Here is a 25,038-nt window from a genome sequence, read left to right on the forward strand (position 1 = left end):
CATTGTCCTCCCGCACTTAAGTTGGCGGGCTGAAGGCCACACAGTGACATAAAAATATAAAGGCCCACACAGTTACCTAGTACGCCTCACAGATCAAGGCCAAACAATGACTGGCTACTTAATTCATTATACACTTTTTACCCGTGATGCCAATTACACATTACGCCGCACACTGTGATGACAATGACATATTACGCCGCACACCATGATGACAATTACACATTATGTCGCACACTGTGATGACAATCACACATTACGCCGCACACTGTGATGACAATTACACATTACGCACACTGTGATGACAATTACACATTACGCACACTGTGATGACAATTACATATTATGCCGCACACCATGATGGCAATTACACAATACTCCCCACAACGTAATGCCTATTACACATTATGCCCCACACGCCGCTGCCATACAACTGATGCTGTTTACTAATATGCCCCCACAGTGCCATACATATATGCCCCCACAGTGCCACATATATATGCCCCCACAGTGCCACATATATATGCCCCCACAATGCCATACATATATGCCCCCACAGTGCCAAATATGTCCCCACAGTGCCACATATATGCCCCCACAGTGCCACATATATATGCCCCCACAGTGGCAGATATGCCCCCTCAGTGCCACACATATATGCCCCTACAGTGCCATACATATATGCCCCCACAGTGACAGCTATGCCCGCACAGTGCCACACATATATGCCCCCACAATGCCAAATATGCCCCCACAGTGCCAAACATGCCCCCACAGTGACAGCTATGCCCCCACAGTGACAGCTATGCCCCCACAATGCCACACATATATGCCCCCACAGTGCCAAATATGCCCGAACAGTGCCACATATATGCCCCCACAGTGCCACACATATGCCCCCACAGTGCTACACATATGCCCACACAGTGCCATATATGCCACCACCGTGCCACACATATGCCCCCCTCAGTGCAAGACCTATATGCCCCCACAGTGCTAGAATATTATATCCCAGCAGCAGCACAACTCACCATTGCTGCTGCTGGGGAAAGCAGAGTCCGGGTCTCCTGCTGCTGCTGTTGCTGCTTCATCAGTTCCCAGGGGAGGGGAGGGGATCAGGGGAGCGCATTCTAGCGCATCTCTCCTTCCCCTTCACTATGCCAATCATAACTCGCGGGCTGGCTCCTGATTGGCTGCCGGCCCGCGAGATGATTCGCTAAAAGCCCAGTGACACAGACAGGGGAAGGCAGAGACGCGCTATGCGCTCCTCTCCTCCCCTTTCAAATCATCTGTTGCTGGTGTGGCCGCGGCGTACGTACGCCGGGGAGAGGCGGAGGAAGGGGGGGGCAGCGGCGTGGGGGGAGCTGCCGGGCGCCCCGGCTATCCAACAGTGTCGGAAGCCGGGGAGAGGCGGAGTAAGGTGGGGGCAGCGGCGTGGGGGGAGCTGCCGGGCGCCCCGGCTATTCAACAGAGGCGGACAAGCCGTGCTGCGCCCCGGGCTGCTGCACGGCTTGTCCGCCTCTAGAAACGGCCCTGATCACAGTGTGGGGTGGGGCTTCGCTGGGGGTGGAGCTATGCACTGTGTCCTGGTACTTTGAATATATATATAGAGAGAGAGAGAGAGAGAGAGAGAGAGAATGGTGGGATCCAGCTCTCCGTATACCTTTGGAACTGCGCCGGGTGCCCGTACAGATAAATGGATACGTGGACAGCGGACAGTACAACACTCCTGGCAGCTTTCAATCAATGACTTATTTCACCAGTAGTGTGGTACAGCGTTTCAATGCTCAATATTGATGCGGCATTTTCGTCAGGTATAAACAACAAGTAAAAAACTCTTACCTTAAATCAGGGCTGGGCAATTGCGGCCCTCCAGATGTTGATGAACTACACATCCCAGGATGCTTTGCATTCGTTTTGCTATGTGGCCATGCTGAAACTGATGCAAGGCATGCTGGGATGTGTAGTTCATCAACATCTGGAGGGCTGCAATTGCCCAGCCCTGCCTTAAATAGAAAACACCCATGAGCACGCCAGAGCCTGTGGGCGGGGACCGCTGCCCGGACTGTAGGCGCAAAAAGATGACCTCATAGCAAGGGATCATCGTGTACCCATCACCATAGAAACAAGAATAAACACTGCAGGGAAAAAACAGCACCGCATAATACAATGTGTATAGAAACTCTAGCTCTACATACAACAATGTTAAATATATCCATATACCTACTTAAAACCGCCAAATCCCCGGCACATAGATATACGATGCTACATGATGTTACATTTATATACTGGAACTATATACACAATAAATACACAATACTGTAAATACATATAGGCATACTTAAATAAATGAACCAAGACCCAGATGTTCATTAAGGCCTCGTGGGGCCCGTGTGCCCAAGCGGAAGATCCACCTGGTTTCCCATTGAATTCATTTTTTGGACCTATTACCTCCTCTTAAGGAGGGGGGCAGGTGGTCAATCATCCGGTATCTCAATGATACCAGAGGATGGGAATAATTACAGAAATGCCGGGCAACCGGCTGATCGCTATGGACCTCAGAGATCGCATTACTAATGGCCGTATTTATTGTGTATTTATTATGTATATAGTTCATTTATTTTGTGCCATTGATGGAGGGAAACATCTGGTCCTCTTGGGCATTACTCATAAACCAACAACGATCGTGAATCATCGATGCTAGATGGCCATCTGCAGCTCTTCACTGTATGGAAGCATGTGGAGAGAGGGTGCGGGTGCTTAAGGGATGCCCTCTGGCCAAGCTGTCCCCTGTTTGAAAGCCCATACAATTGTGGGCAGGGGCAAACGCAGGATTTTCAGAAGGGGGTTTCCAGAGGGGCGGAGCAAAGCACAGAGATGGACACTTAGGTGACCCAGTATATGCTGTATTATAGATAGACTAAATGTATATAAATAATATATATATACTGTATATATATTATACACATACAAATACATACAGGGGCGTCAACAGCAGTGTAGGCCCCTGGGCATAGCAATGTATTGGGGCCCCTACCGATCCTCCAGCGGTAGGGGTGGGGGAAGCTTTGATGTCCTGCAGGTGGTAGGGGGTATTATATCAACCGCTCAGCATGTAGGGCCTAGTTCAGTCATTTCCACTAATTACCCCTTTACTGCACAGATGGTGGGAGATGGGGTGGTGGAAGGGGCATTGGACTGAATGAGGGGGCCCTGATACATAACTTCCAGGGTGGTAGAGGATGTGTAATATGCAGAGGAGGGGTGTATAGTGGAGTGGGCTTATTATTCATAATTTTCTGGTGGGAGGACAGCTTGCTTGACTGCAGATATCTCCAGTTCCCGGAAATAGATTTCTTAGATTTTAATAGAATTAAAAACTAGAGAATCCCACCTACCAAATGGTATTGGGGACTAGGGATGAGAGTTCAGGAGGCAGAGCAATCTTCCAATGAGAATATAAAACTACATACCAGGTGTGTGGAGCTGGAGCAGTAACCAGCTGTTGGAAGGCTGATATCTCTGGTTCTGGGAAGAGTAGAGACAAGCTACTCATGTCCCTCAAAGGGGGAGAGTCCCAGCTTTTGGAATATATCCTCAGAAAAACTCTAAGTCAGACAGAACCTGAAATATCTGACTGGGAAGAGCAATTAACAGGCTTGGATGGGGACCACTGCTTTGAAGTCAGATATCTCCGGTTCCCAAGGGACGATTTTTAAAATTATTTTACCCTTGGAAAGAGGAGACCCTCAGCTTTGATCCTAGCCCTTAGACTCCTGGGGGGGGGGGTTTCTGGTGGGCCCCGCAGCATCTGCTCAGTGGGCCTATACGTTAAGATGGTCCTTAGTACCTGTCCCCCATCATCTCGGTGCCCCTGACTGTATGTATGCATTCTGGGGATGTTTCTTACATGTATGTAGCATGCTCTGGATGTGAGGAACAAAGAACATGTATCCAATGTTCTTGAGGCTCATGCTTATTGCTGTGTTGCTAACAGATGTAAGACTTTATATTCCGACAAGCATATAGTTTAATACAACATTGAAGCTGGGCCCTGGTCCACAGCTATATGGTCAGCTGGGCGGAACGTGGCTAGAATTACATAAAATTTTGTGTCCTGGCTAAAGCATGGCTTGCAGCCCAGGTCCGAGGTTCCTGGCCTTCAAGATAACGCCCCAGTCAGGTCTTGACCAAGGATGTAGATTTCTATGTAACACTGAGACTTATGTCTCTGTAGCTCTGGAGAGGAGGAACAGCGGTGAACAGCAGGGGCCCAAGTGTAGGTCAAGTACAATAAGAGTTCACCCAATGTCATCACCACCAGACGTGTACGCTTATTAAGAGAAGTATCTCCTGTGGATGCTGCGGGTCTGGTGCAACAATCAGTTTTGTTTTTTTATATGAGTATTTTCCTTACATTTATTTATTTACAGTTTCTTATATAGCGCAGCATATTACATTGCACTTTACAATTGGAAATGGCAATAAAACAAACTGGGTAGTAACAAATAGACATAGAGGTAGGAGGGCCCTGCTCGCACGCTTACAATCTATAGGATAGGGCATAAGCACATACAGTATTTTAGGAGGAAGTGCATTGCTTAGGAGGAAGTAAATGATTTAGGGGAAGTACATTACTTAGGGAGAAATGCATTACTTAGGAGGAAGTGCATTGCTTAGGAGGAAGTAAATTATTTAGGGGAAGTATATTTACGTAGGAGGAAGTGCATTGCTTAGGAGGAAGTCAATTATTTAGGGGAAGTATATTTACGTAGGAGGAAGTGCATTTCTAAATGATTATGGGGAAGTACATTACTTAGGGGGAAGTGCATTGCTTAGGAGGAAGTCAATTATTTAGGGGAAGTACATTTACGTAGGAGGAAGTGCATTTCTTAGGAGGAAATAAATGATTTAGGGAAGGTACATTACTTAGGAGGAAGTGCATTGCTTAGGAGGAAGTAAATCATTTAGGGGAAGTACATTAGTTAGGAGGAAGTGCAGTCCTTAGGAGGAAGTGCAATATTTAGGTGCTTGCCAACAGAAAGACTACAGGTGCCCTCTGCTGGGGAGCAGAGAGATAGGGGTTATTATAATTGCACTCAAAAGGGTCCTCAGTGGACACATACGGGTGTGAGACCCAGGGCCGACGCCACCACTAGGCAGCCTTTGGCATTTGCCTAGGGCGCCGGCCACTGGAGGGCGGAGGTTTGGAGCAAGTCACCCCCCCTGGAGCCAGGTGAGCATGCCCGCAGATATCCCCAACCCCACACCTCCCACTTTGGAGCCCGCAGCTGTATCGCCCCGAGCAGGTCGGCGGCTGCATAAAATCTCTCCCGTGGAGCCCACGGCTGTATTCCCCCCCCTCCCCAGAGCAGATCGGTGGCTGCATCAAACCCTCCCCCCCCCTCCCCGCAGCATATCCAAACTCACCACGTGGAGCGGGTGACTGGCCGGCCGCACATCAGCCCCGTGGAGCCCGCAAATGGAGCAGGTCGGCTCTTGGGCAGCAGGGCGCATCGAGACAGTTAGGCCACACATCCCTCCATGCAGTACCCCCCCCCCCCCGTAGAGCGGGTGTGCGGCGGGGTACGCACCCTCCCGCCCCGCCTGGGGCACTGATGGCACTCACACCGGCCCTGGTGAGACCTCAGTTCATACCGGCCCCAGGTCAGGATTACAACTTGTAAGGATGATGCTACTTGATACAAGCTATTAGGAATATACTTAGAGGCCCATTTATACAGATCGTATATTCAATGCATTCTGGGCAGGACCTAACTACCCAGGATCTCATGCTCTGCCAGCTGCTGCCATAGCTGCCAATGGGTGACCAGCAATAACATGCTGAACAGCGCCCCCTTCGGGGGAGGGTATGAAACAATCGCTGGGCAGAATATTAAACATGCATACTAATAGTTTGTTCCCCTGCTGTGTGTACCTATTTACTCTCTTACTGCCAATCAAATTTTATTTTTTTGTATTTTTGTTTTTTTCTTAGTGTTTTGTTACATAGTAGCAGAAGAAGTGGATACAACAGTTCTGACGAGGGACTGGAAATTCACCAAATAAATCTGCGTTTTATAGGGGTTGTGCCGTGCGTGGAAGATTCTCGCCCTTTCGTTCCTCTTTAGATGAACCGGTCAGCGCCGATCTTGAGTAATCAGAAGAGGGAGAGGGGGAAGAATGGGGAAAGTTTTCTCATAGCTGAGCAGGAGAACTTTCTGTGTTGCTAGGGGTAGCCCGCTGTTAAGTTGGTGCCGTGGATGGGGTCTCCTCAAAAGCCTTTTCTTCCCTTCACTTTGAGAGTTGCCATTTCTGTCTCGGAGGCAGCCAGTGAATCAACAAGAAAGGAGAAGGGCAGACAATGCGGCCGAGTTAACCCTTTTCCCGGCCACTGACCCTCCTTCCATCAGCCCGCAGACAGAAAAAGGAGATTAATAGATTTCTGTAAGTTCATTGAAGAATATGAAAAAAAGTGGTGAATTAAAAATAGGTCAATTGGAATTAAAATATAAATGATATAGTATAATAAAACTTATAGTAGGTATAATGCTTTACTTGCATAGTCACGGTGTACAGTAGGACGACTTTTAAATGTTATTTCGGGACAATTTTATTTTTTCCCCATATCCCCAAATATTAATCTTATCGGTTCCTTAAACTGGATGCATCAATAACTGTTCACCTTCATTTTGAAATTGCATAGTACAACTTCTTCAGTGCATTCTGCAGGAGACTCCCTGAAAAACTAACAATCTCCCTAACTCCCCGAATAATCTAGCAATCTCCCCCTGGAAAGCTCTCTGCAAGCCCTGGTTTTGCCTTTTGGTCCAATCTTCTTGTTTTTTTCATGGAGACTCTATGAAGCGTTAGCCCATAAGCAGTGCTCCCTCTAAGCTGTGCGCACGTGCGCGCGCACACAACTCGACGAGCGTGCGCACAGACATTACAACAGAGCGCACAAAGCAGCAGTGGTCCCTTTTTGCAGTTGTGGACTCAATGAATGTGTGTTTCACCCATTAACTACATTGTGTGCTGTGTTTTGAATGTTTAAATGTTTAATATCATTTTGAAGTAAAGTTAACACAAATGCTGAACGTCATTCTCCAGTTATATATAAGTGACGCACAAAAATTTAAATTTCCTTCCAAAGTTGCACAGCCAAAATCTTTTGCCGCACACAGCCTTCGTAAAATTAGAGGGAACATTGCACATAAGTACAGCAGTTCATGACATTGTGAGGCCTTAACTTTGTCAGGGGGTGCAGACCCCAAATACATTGCTGGGGAGGACCCCTAATTAAATGGTCTACAACTTAGAATTTGCCAAACTGAACTCAGCCGATCGGATGCAAAGGCAGTTTTGCCTTATCATCCCTCCCCTGCACTCTGGTTTCTGGAATCAGGGTTGTCTTAACAGAGGTGTATCTGCCCCCCCCCCCCCCCCCCCCCCCTCTGCTGGGAGCACTGTGAGCAGTAGGGTTTGAGTGCTTTAGTGCTGAGACTTGCCAGATCGCCGGAAAAATGGCCGCCATGGTACATGTGTTTCCCCTTGGAGGGGGACACTCAAGGGTGGCCTGCAGCCCGGCACTGGTTGTGTGTCTAATGCTAGGTACACACCAGGACGACTAGGGCACGATTCTGTCAATTTAGATCCGATTCCGACCGGTTGTATGCAGATTGTGTGTACTATCGTGTGTTTTTGCCATTTATTTGATCCGATTCCGATCCAATGCGCGTTCACGCCGCTCGTTTGGTCGCATCTTTGGTCCTACGTGCTGCAGGTAGGATCCGTCAATCCCAGGCCGACCGACCGTCAATCGTATGCAGATCGTGAGTGTTTTTTGCCGCCTCCGTCGTCCGTCCGTCGGTGCGTCCGTCGTTTGATCCAGCCTATTTGAGTGGCATTTCCTAAACACTCCCCCGGCGCCATGTTTTTCCACATAGCAAACAGCGCTGGCGCAGCAGTTGGACTCTCCTTCTTGTCTCATCTCCCAGAACAACAACCTGGTATGTTTGCACTCCCAATGCTCTTCTATGCATGCCCACTGTTGCCACCAATGTATATAGTGTGTATAAAGCACTGGTTTGGCAACCGTGCACCCGACCATGTCACTGTTTTTTTTGGGTGGGCCCCATGTGTGTGTGTATACATATAACCAGTGTCCACCATTGCAGTATTCCAAGCACTCCTCTCTGCTAGGCCCCATTCACCTGTGTGTGTGTGTGTGTTTGTGTATATATAGATATATATACATAAACCATTGTCCACCATTGCAGTATTCCATGCACTCCTCTCTGCTAGGCCCCATTCACCTGTGTGTGTGTGTGTGTTTGTGTATATATAGATATATATACATAAACCATTGTCCACCATTGCAGTATTCCATGCACTCCTCTCTGCTAGGCCCCATTCACCTGTGTGTGTGTGTTTGTGTATATATAGATATATATACATAAACCATTGTCCACCATTGCAGTATTCCATGCACTCCTCTCTGCTAGGCCCCATTCACCTGTGTGTGTGTGTGTTTGTGTATATATAGATATATATACATAAACCATTGTCCACCATTGCAGTATTCCATGCACTCCTCTCTGCTAGGCCCCATTCACCTGTGTGTGTGTGTTTGTGTATATATAGATATATATACATAAACCATTGTCCACCATTGCAGTATTCCATGCACTCCTCTCTGCTAGGCCCCATTCACCTGTGTGTGTGAATAGCAATCTGCACAATAAAATGTATAGTGGTTTTCATAAAAGTTTATTAACATTTTAAATACTTAAAACATAAGAACTAGGTAACTGGTGTAACTATAAAAATTTAAATATGAAACAAAACATGGGTATAACTATAACTATAAAAATTTAAATATGAAACAAAACATGGGTATAACTATAACAACTAAAATGGTTTTATCTTTTTACAGTCCCAATGTCCAACGCAAAGGAACAAGAGTTTTTGGAAGGGTTTATTGAAAAATATCGTACACACGAATGCCTGTGGAGAACAAAATCCAAGGAGTATTCAAACAAAATGAAAAGAAACCAAGCCTTGGAGGAGTTGGCACGCTACAGTCTTCCATTTCATCCAGAGGCCAATGTTGAATGGGTGAGGAAACGCATCCAGAATATGCGCACGGTGTTCTTAAAGGAACACAAGAAGATGGAGGCTGCAAAGAAGTCTGGTGCTGGAGTCGACGAGATGTATCAAACATCGCTCTGGTACTATGACCGGTTGACATTCACCCTCAGCCAGGAGTCGATGAGGACAGGAGTAGTCCTTATGGTAGAACATGAAAACCAAGAAGTCACGGCGCAGGAGGAGGAGGAGAATTCGCAGTCTGCATCGGTGAGTCTATTTTTTTGGCTATCTAATTGATTCCTCCTGCCAATCCACAGCGCCCTCCCCATTAAAGTAGGCCATGTACTCTTCCCTCACCTGTTTGGCTCGTGCACTCCCTGTGTAGCGTTGTGTTGGGGTTTGCAAGGAGGATATCTGCACTACCTCCTCTGGCAGTTCTTGGTCTTCTTGGAGTGCTGTGCCTGTAGCCCTTTGCTGTGTGGCTTTTCTGCGGAGCAAATTGTGCAGGACACAGCACGCCGTGACAACCCAGTCAATTTTGTCCACCCTCAGGTTAATGGCAGTGTGGAAAATGCGAAACCGGCTTGCCAGGATGCCAAAAGCATTTTCCACAACACGCCGTGCCCTGGATAGCCTGTAGTTAAAGATCCTTTTGTCATGGTTCAACCCCCTTTGCGCATATGGCTTCATGACATGCTCGTGCAGGCCAAAAGCCTCGTCAGCCACAAAAACAAAGTTAAGCCCCTGTTTAGTTTCCTGGACAGACGGCAAGTGAAGGGTGTTCGCTATGAGCCTTTCGTAGAACTTTGTGTCCTTGAAAGTGCCACCATCCGATGCACGGCCATTCCTTCCTACATCCAGGAAGATAAACTCATAGTTCGCATTAACAACAGCCATTAGTACAATGCTAAAATAGCCCTTGTAATTAAAATAGTAGGAACCACTATTGATAGGCTGGGCTATGCGGACATGTTTGCCATCAATGGCTCCACCGCAATTTGGGAAGTTCCATCGCTGTTCAAACTCCTCTGCGATGACTTTCCATTCATTCACGCTGGTAGGGAACTGAAATTAGAAGTAAATAGAATTGATTAGTAAACATGTTCAATTTTTTTACAGCTTGGTGACTACCCACCTGCAACCCCTGACCTATCTGTCCTATCTGAGAATGCATGCACATCGAACGAAGTTCCTACTCCGGCACGCACTCCGCCACCCACCCTGGAACCCACTCCACCACTCCCCCGTGCCAAAAAAATGCGTGGCAAAGGAAAAAAAGGAGAAGCAGCGGCACATGAAGAATTTATGATGCGGGCACATCAAGTCCTGCAAAGAAACCCGGACAAACATGACAACTACTTCACTTATGTGGCAGAGTGTGTTCGCAACATGGCTCCTGACCAGCAACTTACTTTTGAAAAGTTATGCATGGAGTTGGTGTATAATGGCAGTTTAGGGTATCTCAACAGTGGCACTAAAATAGTTGGCATTGGTAGTGCACCAGACACACCACTGTCATTAGAATCACCAGTGCCTACTCCGCCTGCCACCGTAGCAGGCCAGTCGAGCACAATTCCAACACATACCCAGTCAACACCTACACAGCCTTCTCAACCCCCCAAGTACCGTCAATTCTACAGTTCTTTACTGATAGAAGATCCAGAGTGTCCTGTTTTTGAGGATCTGTCTTAAAAAATAGGCTACTTTATCATTTACCATCGACATGGTCTCAGCTGCAGGTATGTGATGGCCACTGCTCACATGGCGTATGGCGCACATCAATGGGGCCGGGACCATTGCATCTGCGCCATGCGCCATGTGGGCCGCAGCCTTTACATATCTGCAGCAGACATCCTCTGCCACACAAGGGCCACAGTGTGTATTTTTGTTTATTTATATGCTGCTACCTGTACCTGCATTACCAGAGGGAGAACAGGATTCTCCTCAATCTGGATAGCAAACTCCATTTATTGCCCTTTTGTCTTTGCCAATAGTATGGGGTACTGTGCGGCAGACATGGTCTCAGCTGCAGGTATGTGATGGCCACTGCTCACATGGCGTATGGCGCACATCAATGGGGCCGGGACCATTGCATCTGCGCCATGCGCCATGTGGGCCGCAGCCTTTACATATCTGCAGCAGACATCCTCTGCCACACAGTACCTTATCCCTACTGTTGTAAGGGCCTGTTTCAGAAGTTACCAGAGTGTGTTTTTTTTGTTTATTTATATGCTGCTACCTGTACCTGCATTACCAGAGGGAGAACAGAATTCTCCTCAATCTGGATAGCAAACTCCATTTATTGCCCTTTTGTCTTTGCCAATAGTATGGGGTACTGTGCGGCAGACATGGTCTCAGCTGCAGGTATGTGATGGCCACTGCTCACATGGCGTATGGCGCACATCAATGGGGCCGGGACCATTGCATCTGCGCCATGCGCCATGTGGGCCGCAGCCTTTACATATCTGCAGCAGACATCCTCTGCCACACAAGGGCCACAGTGTGTATTTTTGTTTATTTATATGCTGCTACCTGTACCTGCATTACCAGAGGGAGAACAGGATTCTCCTCAATCTGGATAGCAAACTCCATTTATTGCCCTTTTGTCTTTGCCAATAGTATGGGGTACTGTGCGGCAGACATGGTCTCAGCTGCAGGTATGTGATGGCCACTGCTCACATGGCGTATGGCGCACATCAATGGGGCCGGGACCATTGCATCTGCGCCATGCGCCATGTGGGCCGCAGCCTTTACATATCTGCAGCAGACATCCTCTGCCGCACAGTACCTATCCCTACTGTTGTAAGGGCATGTTCCAGAAGTTACCAGAGTGTGTTTTTTTTGTTTATTTATATGCTGCTACCTGTACCTGCATTACCAGAGGGAGAACAGGATTCTCCTCAATCTGGAGAGCAAACTCCATTTATTACCCTTTTGTCTTTGCAAATAGTATGGGGTACTGTGCGGCAGACATGGTCTCAGCTGCAGGTATGTGATGGCCACTGCTCACATGGCGTATGGCGCACATCAATGGGGCCGGGACCATTGCATCTGCGCCATGCGCTATGTGGGCCGCAGCCTTTACTTATCTGCGGCAGACATCCTCTGCCACACAGTAGCCCGTACTTAGTGGGAAAGTTTAAACTGGGTCATACATACTTAAATCTTTATATATAGTGTGTGTTTTTGTACAATATCTTTTATATATGGTATTATAATATATTTGTGTTGACACAATCTATTTACTATTTTACATGTTTTAACCATGAAAGGCCTAAAAAACCTGTTTCTGTCCTAGGCCTAAATTATAAATAAAAATATTTTGTTTGCACAATAAAGTGTACAGTGTATATTTCATCTTACCTTGCAATACTGGTACTGCAGCACCTTCACAATGGCTTTGCAGGTCTCCGGGATGATGAGGCCCAAAGCTTGCGGGGAGATGAGGGATCCAAACTTTAGGTCAGCAAGAGACCGTCCTGTCGCCAGAAACCTCAGGGTCACCACCAGCCGTTCCTCAGCAGGGATAGCCATGCGATACTTGGTATCCTGCTTCTCGATGTGGGGAGTCACCAGACGCAGCAATTCCTGGAATGTGGCATCATCCATCCTCAAGAAGTTACGAAAATCGTCTGGGTTATTCTCCCTGATGTCCCTGAGCAGTGGCATGTGCGAACGAGTCTGACGCTGAAGTAGCCACTGCTTTGTCCAGCATGATCTTTCTCTCCTGCGCTGGGCTCTCTGACGCCTGAGCTTCAAAACTGCATAATAGAGCAGGTACTGTTGCTGGTGACTACCCATCACTGCATTCTCCATAGTGCAGGGTTAAAAGACACTTTGTAATGGCAGGCAAAACAAAGTAATGTGTAAATTGCTATGTCCAGCAGGTATAAACCAAGCCTCACTAGTAACAAAGCAGAAATACACTGGTTTAAAATGGCTGCTGCTATTCCTATCCCCCTCTGCTAGTCCTCCCCCCTCTGCTAGTCCAGCCCCGTCATTCAAATTTCAAAGGCCCATCTGACGACGGTCGCATGTGTTCTTGCAAAAAAAACAAAAACCAGCGATCCGACCGTCTTAACGACCATCGCGGGCGCATCGGGATCGGATCTAGATCGTTCCGCAAAAAAACACAATTTTTGCTAATCGTTTGCTGGGGACTGCCTGGGAGCTCCCGGGAAGTCCAAGGGAAATCGTTCCATGGTCGTCTATCGGTCGTGAACGACGGTGGTCGTCCTGGTGTGTACCCTACATAAAACTGCAGAACCAGTACTGGCTGTGTGTCTACATCTGCAGAACTTGCACTTTCTGTGTGTCTATAACTGCAGAACCGGCATTCGCTGTGTGTCTACATCTACAACACCGGCACTGGCTGTGTGTCTACAACTGCAGAACCGGCACTGTCTGTCTGTCTACATCTACAGAACCGGCACTGGCTGTGTGTCTACAACTGCAGAACCGGCACTCGCTGTGTGTCTACATCTACAAAACCGGCACTGGCTGTGTGTCTACAACTGCAGAACCAGCACTGGCTGTCTGTATACATCTACAGAACCAGTACTGGCTATCTGTCTACATCTACAGAACCGGCACTGGCTGTGTGTCTACAACTGCAGAACCGGCACTGGCTGTGTGTCTACGTCTATAGCACCAGCACTTGCTGCGTGTCTACATCTACAGAACCGGCACTCGCTGTGTCTACAACTGCAGAACCGGCACTCGCTGTGTGTCTACATCTACAGAACCGGCACTGGCTGTGTGTCTACGTCTATAGAACCAGCACTCGCTGCGTGTCTACATCTACAGAACTAGCACTCACTGCATGTCTATGTCTACAGAACTGGCACTTGCTGTGTCTATAACTCCAGAACCGGCACTGGCTGTGTGTCTACATCTACAGAACCGGCACTGGCTGTGTGTCTACGTCTATAGAAGCAGCACTCGCTGTATGTCTACATTTACAGAACCGCCACTCGCTGCATGTCTACAACTGCAGAGCCGTCACTGGCTGTGTGTCTACATCTACAGAACCGGCACTCTCAGTGTCTACAACCGCAGAACCGGCACTCACTGCATGTCTACATCTACAGAACCGGCACTCGCTGTGTCTACAACTGCAGAACCGGCACTCGCTGTGTGTCTACATCTACAGAACCGGCACTGGCCGTGTGTCTACAACTGTAGAACCGGCACTGGCTGTGTGTCTACATCTACAGAACTGGCACTCTCTGTGTGTCTACATCTACAGAACCGGCACTGGCTGTGTGTCTACATCTACAGAACCAGCACTGGCTGTGTGTCTACATCTACAGAACCGGCACTGGCTGTGTGTCTACATCTACAGAACCGGCACTGGCTGTGTGTCTACATCTACAGAACCGGCACTGGCTGCGTGTCTACATCTACAGAACCGGCACTGGCTGTGTGTCTACATCTACAGAACCGGCACTGGCTGCGTGTCTACAACTGTAGAGCCGGTACTCGCTGTGTGTCTACATCTGCAGACACAGTCTTATCTGCCTTCATTTCTTTGTCCAACCATGATTGTTAAGTAATTGTTGCCTCAATACAGGTTATATAATGCACATATACACATTTAAAACAAATCTAATCACAACTGTATTGTAGCATTGTGTGACTGGTGGCACCATCATTGGGAACTAGACCGAGTGGTCGGAGCGGCCACTGCTATGAAGATGCTCGTGTTGTGCTTGCGGGCTGCCTAGAGAGGATACATAGAAAGGCACAAGGTGCATTCCTAAAACACAACTGACCCCCCCCCCCCACCACCACCTTTTGTTCCATGAAGTCACCTGCGACGGAGTCTGCCGGCCTTAGTTTTTTATTTATCACTATCAGCATCTCTTCATCGCTTCTCTGCATCTCTTTATATATCACAGCTCTGCATCTCTATGTATCACAGCTCTGCATCTCTATGTATCACAGCTCTGCATCTCTATGTATCTCATCTCTGCATCTCTATGTATCACTGCTCTGCATCTCTATGTATCACTGCTCTGCATCTCTATGTATCACTGCTCTGCATCTCTTTATATATCACAGCTCTACATCTCTATGTATCTGATCTCTGCATCTCTTTATGTATCACAGCTCTGCATCTCTATGTATCACTGCTCTGCATCTCTATGTATCACTGCTCTGCATCTCTATGTATCACTGCTCTGCATCTCTTTATGTATCACAGCTCTGCATCTCTATGCATCTCATCTCTGCATCTCTTTATGTATCACAGCTCTGCATCTCTATGCATCTCATCTCTGCATCTCTTTATATATCACAGCTCTGCATCTCTATGCATCTCATCTCTGCATCTCTATGTATCACTGCTCTGCATCTCTATGTATCACTGCTCTGCATCTCTATGTATCACTGCTCTGCATCTCTTTATGTATCACTGCTCTGCATCTCTATGCATCTCATCTCTGCATCTCTTTATGTATCACAGCTCTGCATCTCTATATATCACAGCTCTGCATCTCTATGCATCTCATCTCTGCATCTCTTTATGTATTACAGCTCTGCATCTCTATGTATCACTGCTCTGCATCTCTATGTATCACTGCTCTGCATCTCTATGTATCACTGCTCTGCATCTCTATGTATCACTGCTCTGCAGCTCTTTATGTATCACAGCTCTGCATCTCTATGCATCTCATCTCTGCATCTCTTTATATATCACAGCTCTACATCTCTATGTATCTCATCTCTGCATCTCTATGTATCACTGCTCTGCATCTCTATGTATCACTGCTCTGCATCTCTATGTATCACTGCTCTGCATCTCTTTATGTATCACTGCTCTGCATCTCTATGCATCTCATCTCTGCATCTCTTTATGTATCACAGCTCTGCATCTCTATGCATCTCATCTCTGCATCTCTTTATGTATTACAGCTCTGCATCTCTATGTATCACTGCTCTGCATCTCTATGTATCACTGCTCTGCAGCTCTTTATGTATCACAGCTCTGCATCTCTATGTATCACTGCTCTGCATCTCGTTATATATCACAGCTCTACATCTCTACATCTCTATGTATCTCATCTCTGCATCTGTTTATGTATCACAGCTCTGCATCTCGTTATCACAGCTCTGCATCTCTTTATCACTGCTCTGCATCTTTATCACATACCTACATCTCCTTATCTCTGCTCTACATCTCTATTTCACAGCTCTGCACCTCTTTATATATCACAGTTCTACATCTCTATTTCACAGCTCTGCACCTCTTTATCACTGCTCTGCATCTCTTTATCTCTGCATCTCTTAATCACTGCTCTGCATCTCTTTATCTCTGCTCTGCATCTTTATCACATACCTACATCTCCTTATCTCTGCTCTACATCTCTATTTCACAGCTCTGCACCTCTTTATATATCACAGTTCTACATCTGTATATCACAGCTCTGCATTCTATATCACAGCTCTGCACCTCTTTATATATCACTGCTCTGCATCTCTTTATATATCACTGCTCTGCATCTCTGTATCACAGCTCTGCACCTCTTTATATATCACAGCTCTGCATCTCAATATCACTGCGCTACAAGAGAGACAGGGAAGATGTGCTACAAGAGAGACAGGGAAGATGCGCTACACGAGAAACGGGGAAGATACGCTACAAGAGAAACGGGAGATGCGCTACAAGAGAGACAGGGAAGATGCGCTACACGAGAAACGGGGAAGATGCGCTACAAGAGAAACAGGAGATGCGCTACAAGAGAAACTGGGACAATTAACTACAATAGAAACAGGGAAGATGTGCTACAAGAGAAACAGGGAAGTTGCGCTAAAAGAGAAACAGGGAAAAGAGAAACAGGGAAGATGCGCTACAAGAGAAACAGGGAAGATGCACTACAAGAGAGACAGGGAAGATGCGCTACAAGAGAAACAGGGAAGATGCACTACAAGAGAAACAGGGAAGATGCACTACAAGAGAAACAGGGAAGATGCGTTACAAGAGAAACAGGGAAGATGCGCTACAAGAGAAACAGGGAAGATGCGCTACAAGAGAAACAGGGAAGATGCACTACAAGGGGAAAAGGGAAGATGCGCTACAAGAGAGACAGGGAAGATGCGCTACAAGAGAAACTGGGACGATGCACTACAAGAGAAACAGGGAAGATGCGCTACACGAGAAACGGGGAAGATGCGCTACAAGAGAAACAGGGAAGATGCACTACAAGAGAGACAGGGAAGATGCGCTACAAGAGAAACAGGGAAGATGCACTACAAGAGAAACAGGGAAGATGCACTACAAGAGAAACAGGGAAGATGCGTTACAAGAGAAACAGGGAAGATGCGCTACAAGAGAAACAGGGAAGATGCGCTACAAGAGAAACAGGGAAGATGCACTACAAGGGGAAAAGGGAAGATGCGCTACAAGAGAGACAGGGAAGATGCGCTACAAGAGAAACTGGGACGATGCACTACAAGAGAAACAGGGAAGATGCACTACAATAATCTTATTATTGGAAAAAGTCCTAAAATTAGCTACAAGAGAAACGGGAGATGCGCTACAAGAGAGACAGGGAAGATGCGCTACACGAGAAACGGGGAAGATGCGCTACAAGAGAAACAGGAGATGCGCTACAAGAGAAACTGGGACAATTAACTACAAAAGAAACAGGGAAGATGTGCTACAAGAGAAACAGGGAAGTTGCGCTAAAAGAGAAACAGGGAAAAGAGAAACAGGGAAGATGCACTACAAGAGAAACAGGGAAGATGCACTACAAGAGAGATAGGGAAGATGGGCTACAAGAGAAACAGGGAAGATGCACTACAAGAGAAACAGGGATGATGCGCTACAAGAGAAACAGGGAAGATGCGCTACAAGAGAAACAGGGAAGATGCGCTACAAGAGAAACAGGGAAGATGCACTACAAGGGGAAAAGGGAAGATGCGCTACAAGAGAGACAGGGAAGATGCGCTACAAGAGAAACAGGGAAGATGCACTACAATAATCTTATTATTGGAAAAAGTCCTAAAATTAGCACTGAAGGTACTGTAGATCCATAGGCTACATATGCTTGCCCCGTTCCAGTCAAAAATTTGCCTGACCCACTCTTGAGATGGACTAGTACGTGGTTGGTCTACTACTGGCGGCACTGGCTTTGGACCAGTAAGAGTCCGAATAAGGAGAGTAACCCTAAGGTTAGTTAATGCGGACATATGCTGCCCTTGGTAGCTCCGGACTCGCTGAGATTTAGGGTGAAATGGGGGTGAGAAGGGGCAAGACGAGGTGCTGTTGCCCGCATACCTAAGCCCTTGCACAGTGCTCACGGATAATTGAAAAAACTGTTTGAATGACAGGAAGCCGCCATTTAGGGGCGGAAACATTGCGTCTTCTGGGTGTGTCTGGACAAACGCAGGTGTGCTCTAAGGTGGACCTCTGACATCAGCTCTGACACTTCCAGTCCATCTCAGTCACAAATCAGTGTCAGCCTCAGACTTACTCACATGTGCTCAGACGGCAAAGACTCGTCAATGTTACAGGATTTGCGATGGCCCGCAATCAGCGATGCATTCACAAATCTGCATGGGGTAGTTTTCTTTCAGTCTAGGTTGCGACTTTCTGCGCCAACAACCCACATCTTCAGCGGGTCCCAGTGACATCACTGAATGACATCGTTTACCGATATCATTCAGTGTGTACACTCAATATCGGCCACCCATGGCCGATATTGTTAACTATATTGGCAACGGCGGATATCGGCGGATATCGAGTGTATGGGGCATTACTGGTCTGTGCCCAAGAGCAAATTGGAGACTAAAGGTCCATACACACTGAGCGGCTTTCCCCCTGCGCAGCACCGTCAGCAGAGGGTAGGACGGCTTTGCATAGCACAGCACTATGCAAAGCCATCCTCAAAGCCGCTCATCTTCTGGTATTACCAGCAGCGCTTACCGCTCATCGCCGGGGCATACACACTGGGTGGCTTTGAGCTGAAAGCCGCTCAAACCTGCTGTTTTTGGGGTCGGTCACTGATGTTGGTGCTGACCACTTCCAGCCCATGTCTTTCGCAGATAAGCGGAAGCCTCAGACTTGCTCAGATGGAAGCTTCTCTTTGATTTTCCGGGTTTTGCAAATGGATCTGCGAATGCATCGCAATTTGCAATTTTGCAATGGGCGTTTCTTCTTTCTTTCTTGGTGGGCCACTTTTTGATTGCAGGCAACTCTTTTTTTTCCCTCTAATTAGTGATCCATCCTGATTCCTGAATCAGGACCATAGACCAATACCTGTTTTTAGCCAGATTGCAATGGTCACACTGGGCACAAACCAGTAGGAGTCACCAAATCTGTACTTTACACACTGGACATGGCCCAGTAAAAGTCCCTGGATCTCTACTGGCAAGATCGCCAGCCCTGAGGATTTGTGCTGGTCACTCACCAGTCCAGGGCTCCCTCCGCACTGGGCACAGTGACTGGGCATCTCCCAGCAATGAAGAATCGGCTTGGAAATAAGAAATCCTGGGGAAGGGGGCGTGGCACCATCACTATCCCTCCCCTCCCTGACGGTTATTGGCTTCTCCCCCTCCAGCTCCTCCCCTCCTCCCGGATCCCCAGCCAATGAGCTCCCGCCTGTCACCCCGTCCGTTCGTGTCGCCCCCAGCCTGGCAGTGCCGAGCGTGGCTCTTCTCCGGGAACATCAGCTGGTGCCGGCTCCGGGATCATGGGAACTGCGAGCTTCACCTGGACTCTGTGCCTGCTCCTTATTCTACTCTACCGGGGCAGCTTCACTGGAGGCAGCGGGCTCCCAGGTAAGAGCGACCTCATCTTCCCTCAATACCCGGCACAGTACCCTGAGAGACGGGACCCCTGTGCAGACCCCTTGCTCCTGACTAATGCTGGTGCATCAGGGACCGGGAGCACCTCATCTGCAGCGGCAGCACGGTGCTCTATGGACCGCATTACCGAGTATTTATAGGGAGCACTGCTATACTTACTGTCCTGTAATAGTGCTGGAGTATATCATTTCATAGCATCCCCTATATGTACTCTGTGCTCCGCACTAACTTCTGTATGACTCCCTACACCCCCATACTAACCTTCATTACCCCTTCACCCCCATGCTAGCCTTCATAACCCCCCATACTAACTTTCATAACCCCCATACTAACTTTCATAACCCCCTTCACCCCTATACTAGCCTTCGTTACCCTCTTCACCCCCATGCTAGCCTTCATAACCCCCCATACTAACTTTCATAACCTTCATAACCCCCTTCACCCCCATACTAGCCTTCATTACCCTCTTCACCCCCATGCTAGCCTTCATAAACCCCCATACTAACCTTCATAAGCCCCTTCACCCCCATACTAGCCTTCATAACTCCAATACTAACCTTCATAACCCCCATTCTAACCTTCATTACCCCCTTCACCCCCTATACTAACCTTCATAATTCCCCATACTAACCTTCATAACCCTCTTTACTCCCATACTATCTTTCATAACCCCCATACTAACCTTCAATACTCCCTACACCTCCATACTAACCGTCATAAACTCCTTCACCCCCATACTATCTTTCATAACCCCCATACTAACCTTCAATACTCCCTACACCCCCATAATAACCGTCATAACCCCCTTCACCCCCATACTATCTTTCATAACCCCCATACTAACCTTCATTACGCCCTTCATCCCCATACTAGCCTTCATAACCCCAGTACTAACCTTCAATACCCCCTTCACCCCCATACTAACCTTCATAACCCCCCATACTAACCTTCAATAACCAGAGCCGAATTTCCCATTAGGCACGTGAGGCACCGGCCTAGGGGCGGCACATGTTTGGGGGCGGCACTTGGATGCCTGTGATAGTACTGTCAGCCCAAAATGTACCAATAACTGCAAAATATCCACTGTACTGTACTATATTCCATCTTAAATAGAGTGTAAATGGATAGGACATGCAGATACTGCCCCTGTAAACTGTCCTACTTAGTAAACATTATTGTTGTGCCTAGGGGCGCCCTCATCCCTAAATCCGCCCCTATCAATAACCCCTTCACCCCCAAAACTAGCCTTCATAACCCCATACTAACCTTCATAACGCCATTCTAACCTGCATCACTCCCTACACCCCCACACTAACCTTCATTACCCCCTTCACCCCCATACTAACCTTCATAACCCCCATACTAACCCGCATTACTCCGTACACCCCCATAATAAACTTCATTACCCCCTTCACCCCATACTAACCTTCATAACCCCCATAATAACCTGCATTACTCCCTACACCCCCATACTAATCTTCATTACCCCTATACTAACCTGCATTACTCCCTACACTCCTATACTAGCCTTTATAACGACCCTTACTAACCTTCATTACCCCCTTCACCCTCATGCTATCCTTTATAACCCCCATTCTAACCTGCATCACTTTCTACACCCGCATACTAACCTCATTACCCCCTTCACCCCTATACTAGCCTTTATTACCCCCATACTAACCTTCATAATCCCATACTTACCCGCATTACTCCCTACACCCCAATAATAACCTTCATTACTCCCTACACCCCCCATACTAACCTTCATAACTCCCATACTAATCTTCATTACTCTCTACACCCCCATAATAACTTTCATTACCCCCTTCACCCCCATACTAACCTTCATTACCCCCATACAAACCTTCATTACTCCCTACACCCTCATACTAACCTTCATTACTCCCTACACCCCCATAATAACCTTCATTACCCCCTTCACCCCCATACTAATTTTCATAACCCCAATACTAACCTTCATTAATCCCTACACTCCCATTATAAACTGTATTACTCCTTACATCCCCATACTAACCTTCATAACCCCATACTAACCTTCATTACTCCATACACCCCCCATAATAACCTTCATTGCCCCTTAACCACCATACTAACCTTCATTACCCCCACACTAACCTGCAATACTCCCCACACCCCCATACTAACCTTCATTACCCCCATACTAACCTTCATTACCCCCATACTAACCTTCATTACCCCCATACTAACCTTCACTACCCCCATACTAACCTTCATTACTCCCTACACACCGATAATAAACTTTGTTACTCCCTACACCCCATACTAACCTTTATTACCCACATACTAACCTTCATTACTCCCTAAACACTGATAATAACCTTCATTACTCCCTACACCCCATACTATCCTATATTACTCCCTACTCCCCATGCTATCCTGTATTAGTCCATACACCCCAGACTATCCTGTATTGCTTCCTGCACCCCCATAGTATCCTATACTACTCCCTGCACCCCCGTACTATCCTGTATTACTCCCTACATCCCCATGCTATCCTATATTACTCCTTACACCCCCATACTATCTTGTATTACTCCCTACACCCCCATACTTCCTATATTACTCCCTACACCCCCATACTAACCTTCATTACTCCATACACTCCCATATTAACACTCATTACACCCTACACCCCCATACTGTCCTATATTACACTGTATATCCACATACTATCCTGTATAACTCCCTGCACCCCCATACTATCCTATATTACCCCCTACCCCCCCATGCTATCCTGTATTAGTCCATACACCCCCAGACTGTCCTGTATTACTCCCTGCACCCCCATAGTATCCCATACTACTCCCTACACCTCCATACTATCCTGTATTACTTTTTACACCCCTATACTATCCTGTATTACTCCCTATACCCCCATCCTATCCTGTATTACTCCCTACACCCTCATACTATACTGTATTACTCCCTACATCCCCATACTTCCTATATTACTCCCTACACCCCCATACTAACCTTCATTACTCCATACACTCCCATATTAACACTCATTACACCCTACACCCCCATACTGTCCTATATTACACTGTATATCCACATACTATCCTGTATAACTCCCTGCACCCCCATACTATCCTATATTACCCCCTACCCCCCCATGCTATCCTGTATTAGTCCATACACCCCCAGACTGTCCTGTATTACTCCCTGCACCCCCATAGTATCCCATACTACTCCCTACACCTCCATACTATCCTGTATTACTTTTTACACCCCTATACTATCCTGTATTACTCCCTATACCCCCATCCTATCCTGTATTACTCCCTACACCCTCATACTATACTGTATTACTCCCTACACCCCATACTATACTGTATTACTCCCTACACCCCCATACTATCCTATATTACTCCCTACACCCCCATACTATCCTATATTACTCCCTACACCCCATACTATCCTACATTACTCCCTACACCCCACACTATCCTATATTACTCCCTACACCCTCATACTATCCTATATTACACCCTCATACTATCCTACATTACTCCCTACACCCCCATACTATCCTATATTACTCCCTACACCCCAATACTATCCTACATTACTCCCTACACCCCATACTATCCTATATTACTCCCTACACCCCATACTATCCTACATTACTCCCTACACCCCATACTATCCTACATTACTCCCTACACCCTCATACTATCCTATATTACTCCCTACACCCTCATACTATCCTACATTACTCCCTACACCCTCATACTATCCTACATTACTCCCTACACCCTCATACTATCCTACATTACTCCATACACCCCCATGCTATCCTGTATTACTCCATGCACCCCCATGCTATCCTGTATTACTCCATGCACCCCCATGCTATCCTGTATTACTCCATGCACCCCCATGCTATCCTGTATTACTCCATGCACCCCCATGCTATCCTGTATTACTCCATGCACCCCAATGCTATCCTGTATTACTCCATGCACCCCCATGCTATCCTGTATTACTCCATGCACCCCCATGCTATCTTGTATTACTCCATGCACCCCCATGCTATCTTGTATTACTCCATGCACCCCCATGCTATCTTGTATTACTCCATGCACCCCCATGCTATCTTGTATTACTCCATACACCCTCATGCTATCCTGTATTACTCCATACACCCTCATGCTATCCTGTATTACTCCCTACAGCCCCGTACTATGCGTTATTGCTCCATACACCAATATACTATCCTTTATTACTCCATACACCCCCCCCCCATACTATCTTGCGATCCTCTATTACTCCATACTTCCCTCCCTATACATTCCTGTGTACTACTCTCCTGTTTTATTTTTCCTTACATCCCCATGAACTCCTGTCTGACTTTATACATCCCTATGCAAATCACAGAACTGGATTAAGCCTTGGGGTGCCTGGGGAACTTAAAACAGGGGGCCCCAGTGGAAGGTGGTGAGTTATATTCAATTGTGGATATCTCCCCACATGACCCATTCCAGTTCCAGCTAATGTAACCTGATACTTGTGTGCCTGAATACCTGGTCCTGCTGCTACATAAGAGGGACAGCTAGTGATGTCAGTGCCCTGACGCCCCCCCCCCCCCCCCCCCCCCCCCCCGCTTAATCTGGCTATGTGCAATCATGAATAGATTCATACACTCCAACTAACAAATAATATTTGCAAATTTTTCCAAAGTTACAATAAAACAATCCTATTTAACCCTGATCTTGTTAGACCTCCCCTCCCCATCCTTCGATTACCCCCCATTCCATTGCTTTTACAAATAAACCCTCCCCCCACTATCCATCACTCCACTGACCTTGATTTAAGGAGCATTTTAGTTGCAGTTCAATTTTTAGTCTTCTGAAAAATCCCGACACCCAACTGTCAGTATCTGATTCTTCTGCCAGGAGACGCTTTCCGGTCTTGCCTCATATTCCTTCCTGTTTGCTCCTGTCACATACAACCTTTTGCTTGGGCAGTGTAATGAGATTTTAATGTATATTTTACTGTGGTACTACACCTGCAACATGTTCCTTAGATACAAAAAGTATTCACATCGGAGCATAATATTGGTCTTCTTCCCTACATCGGAGTATAATATGGGACTTA

At 47.1% G+C, this 25,038-nt stretch overlaps 2 protein-coding genes across 5 annotated transcripts in view; one reads left to right on the forward strand and one right to left on the reverse strand.

Moving 5' to 3' along the window:
• TTLL12 (tubulin tyrosine ligase like 12) overlaps positions 1–19,544 on the reverse strand; it is a 52,197-nt gene extending 32,653 nt beyond the window's left edge. The window contains exon 1 of the mRNA XM_083181252.1: positions 19,500–19,544. Within this exon, the coding sequence (XP_083037378.1) occupies positions 19,500–19,541 (42 nt within the window). The 5' untranslated portion in view covers positions 19,542–19,544. The remainder of the gene's footprint in view (positions 1–19,499) is intronic.
• Positions 19,545–19,669: 125 nt separating this feature from the next.
• The window catches only part of SCUBE1 (signal peptide, CUB domain and EGF like domain containing 1), a 208,088-nt gene continuing 202,719 nt past the window's right edge, over positions 19,670–25,038 (forward strand). For 2 of the 4 annotated variants that reach the window (XM_083181247.1, XM_083181248.1), the window contains exon 1: positions 19,670–19,869. In XM_083181247.1, coding sequence (XP_083037373.1) covers positions 19,782–19,869 — 88 coding nt within the window. In that variant the 5' untranslated portion in view covers positions 19,670–19,781. The remainder of the gene's footprint in view (positions 19,870–25,038) is intronic. The other 2 variants (XM_083181249.1, XM_083181250.1) reach the window with 1 other exon arrangement.

This window comes from Crinia signifera, chromosome 4, assembly GCF_055691185.1.
Source record: "Crinia signifera chromosome 4, ASM5569118v1, whole genome shotgun sequence".
In the NCBI taxonomy this organism is placed as follows: domain Eukaryota; kingdom Metazoa; phylum Chordata; class Amphibia; order Anura; family Myobatrachidae; genus Crinia; species Crinia signifera.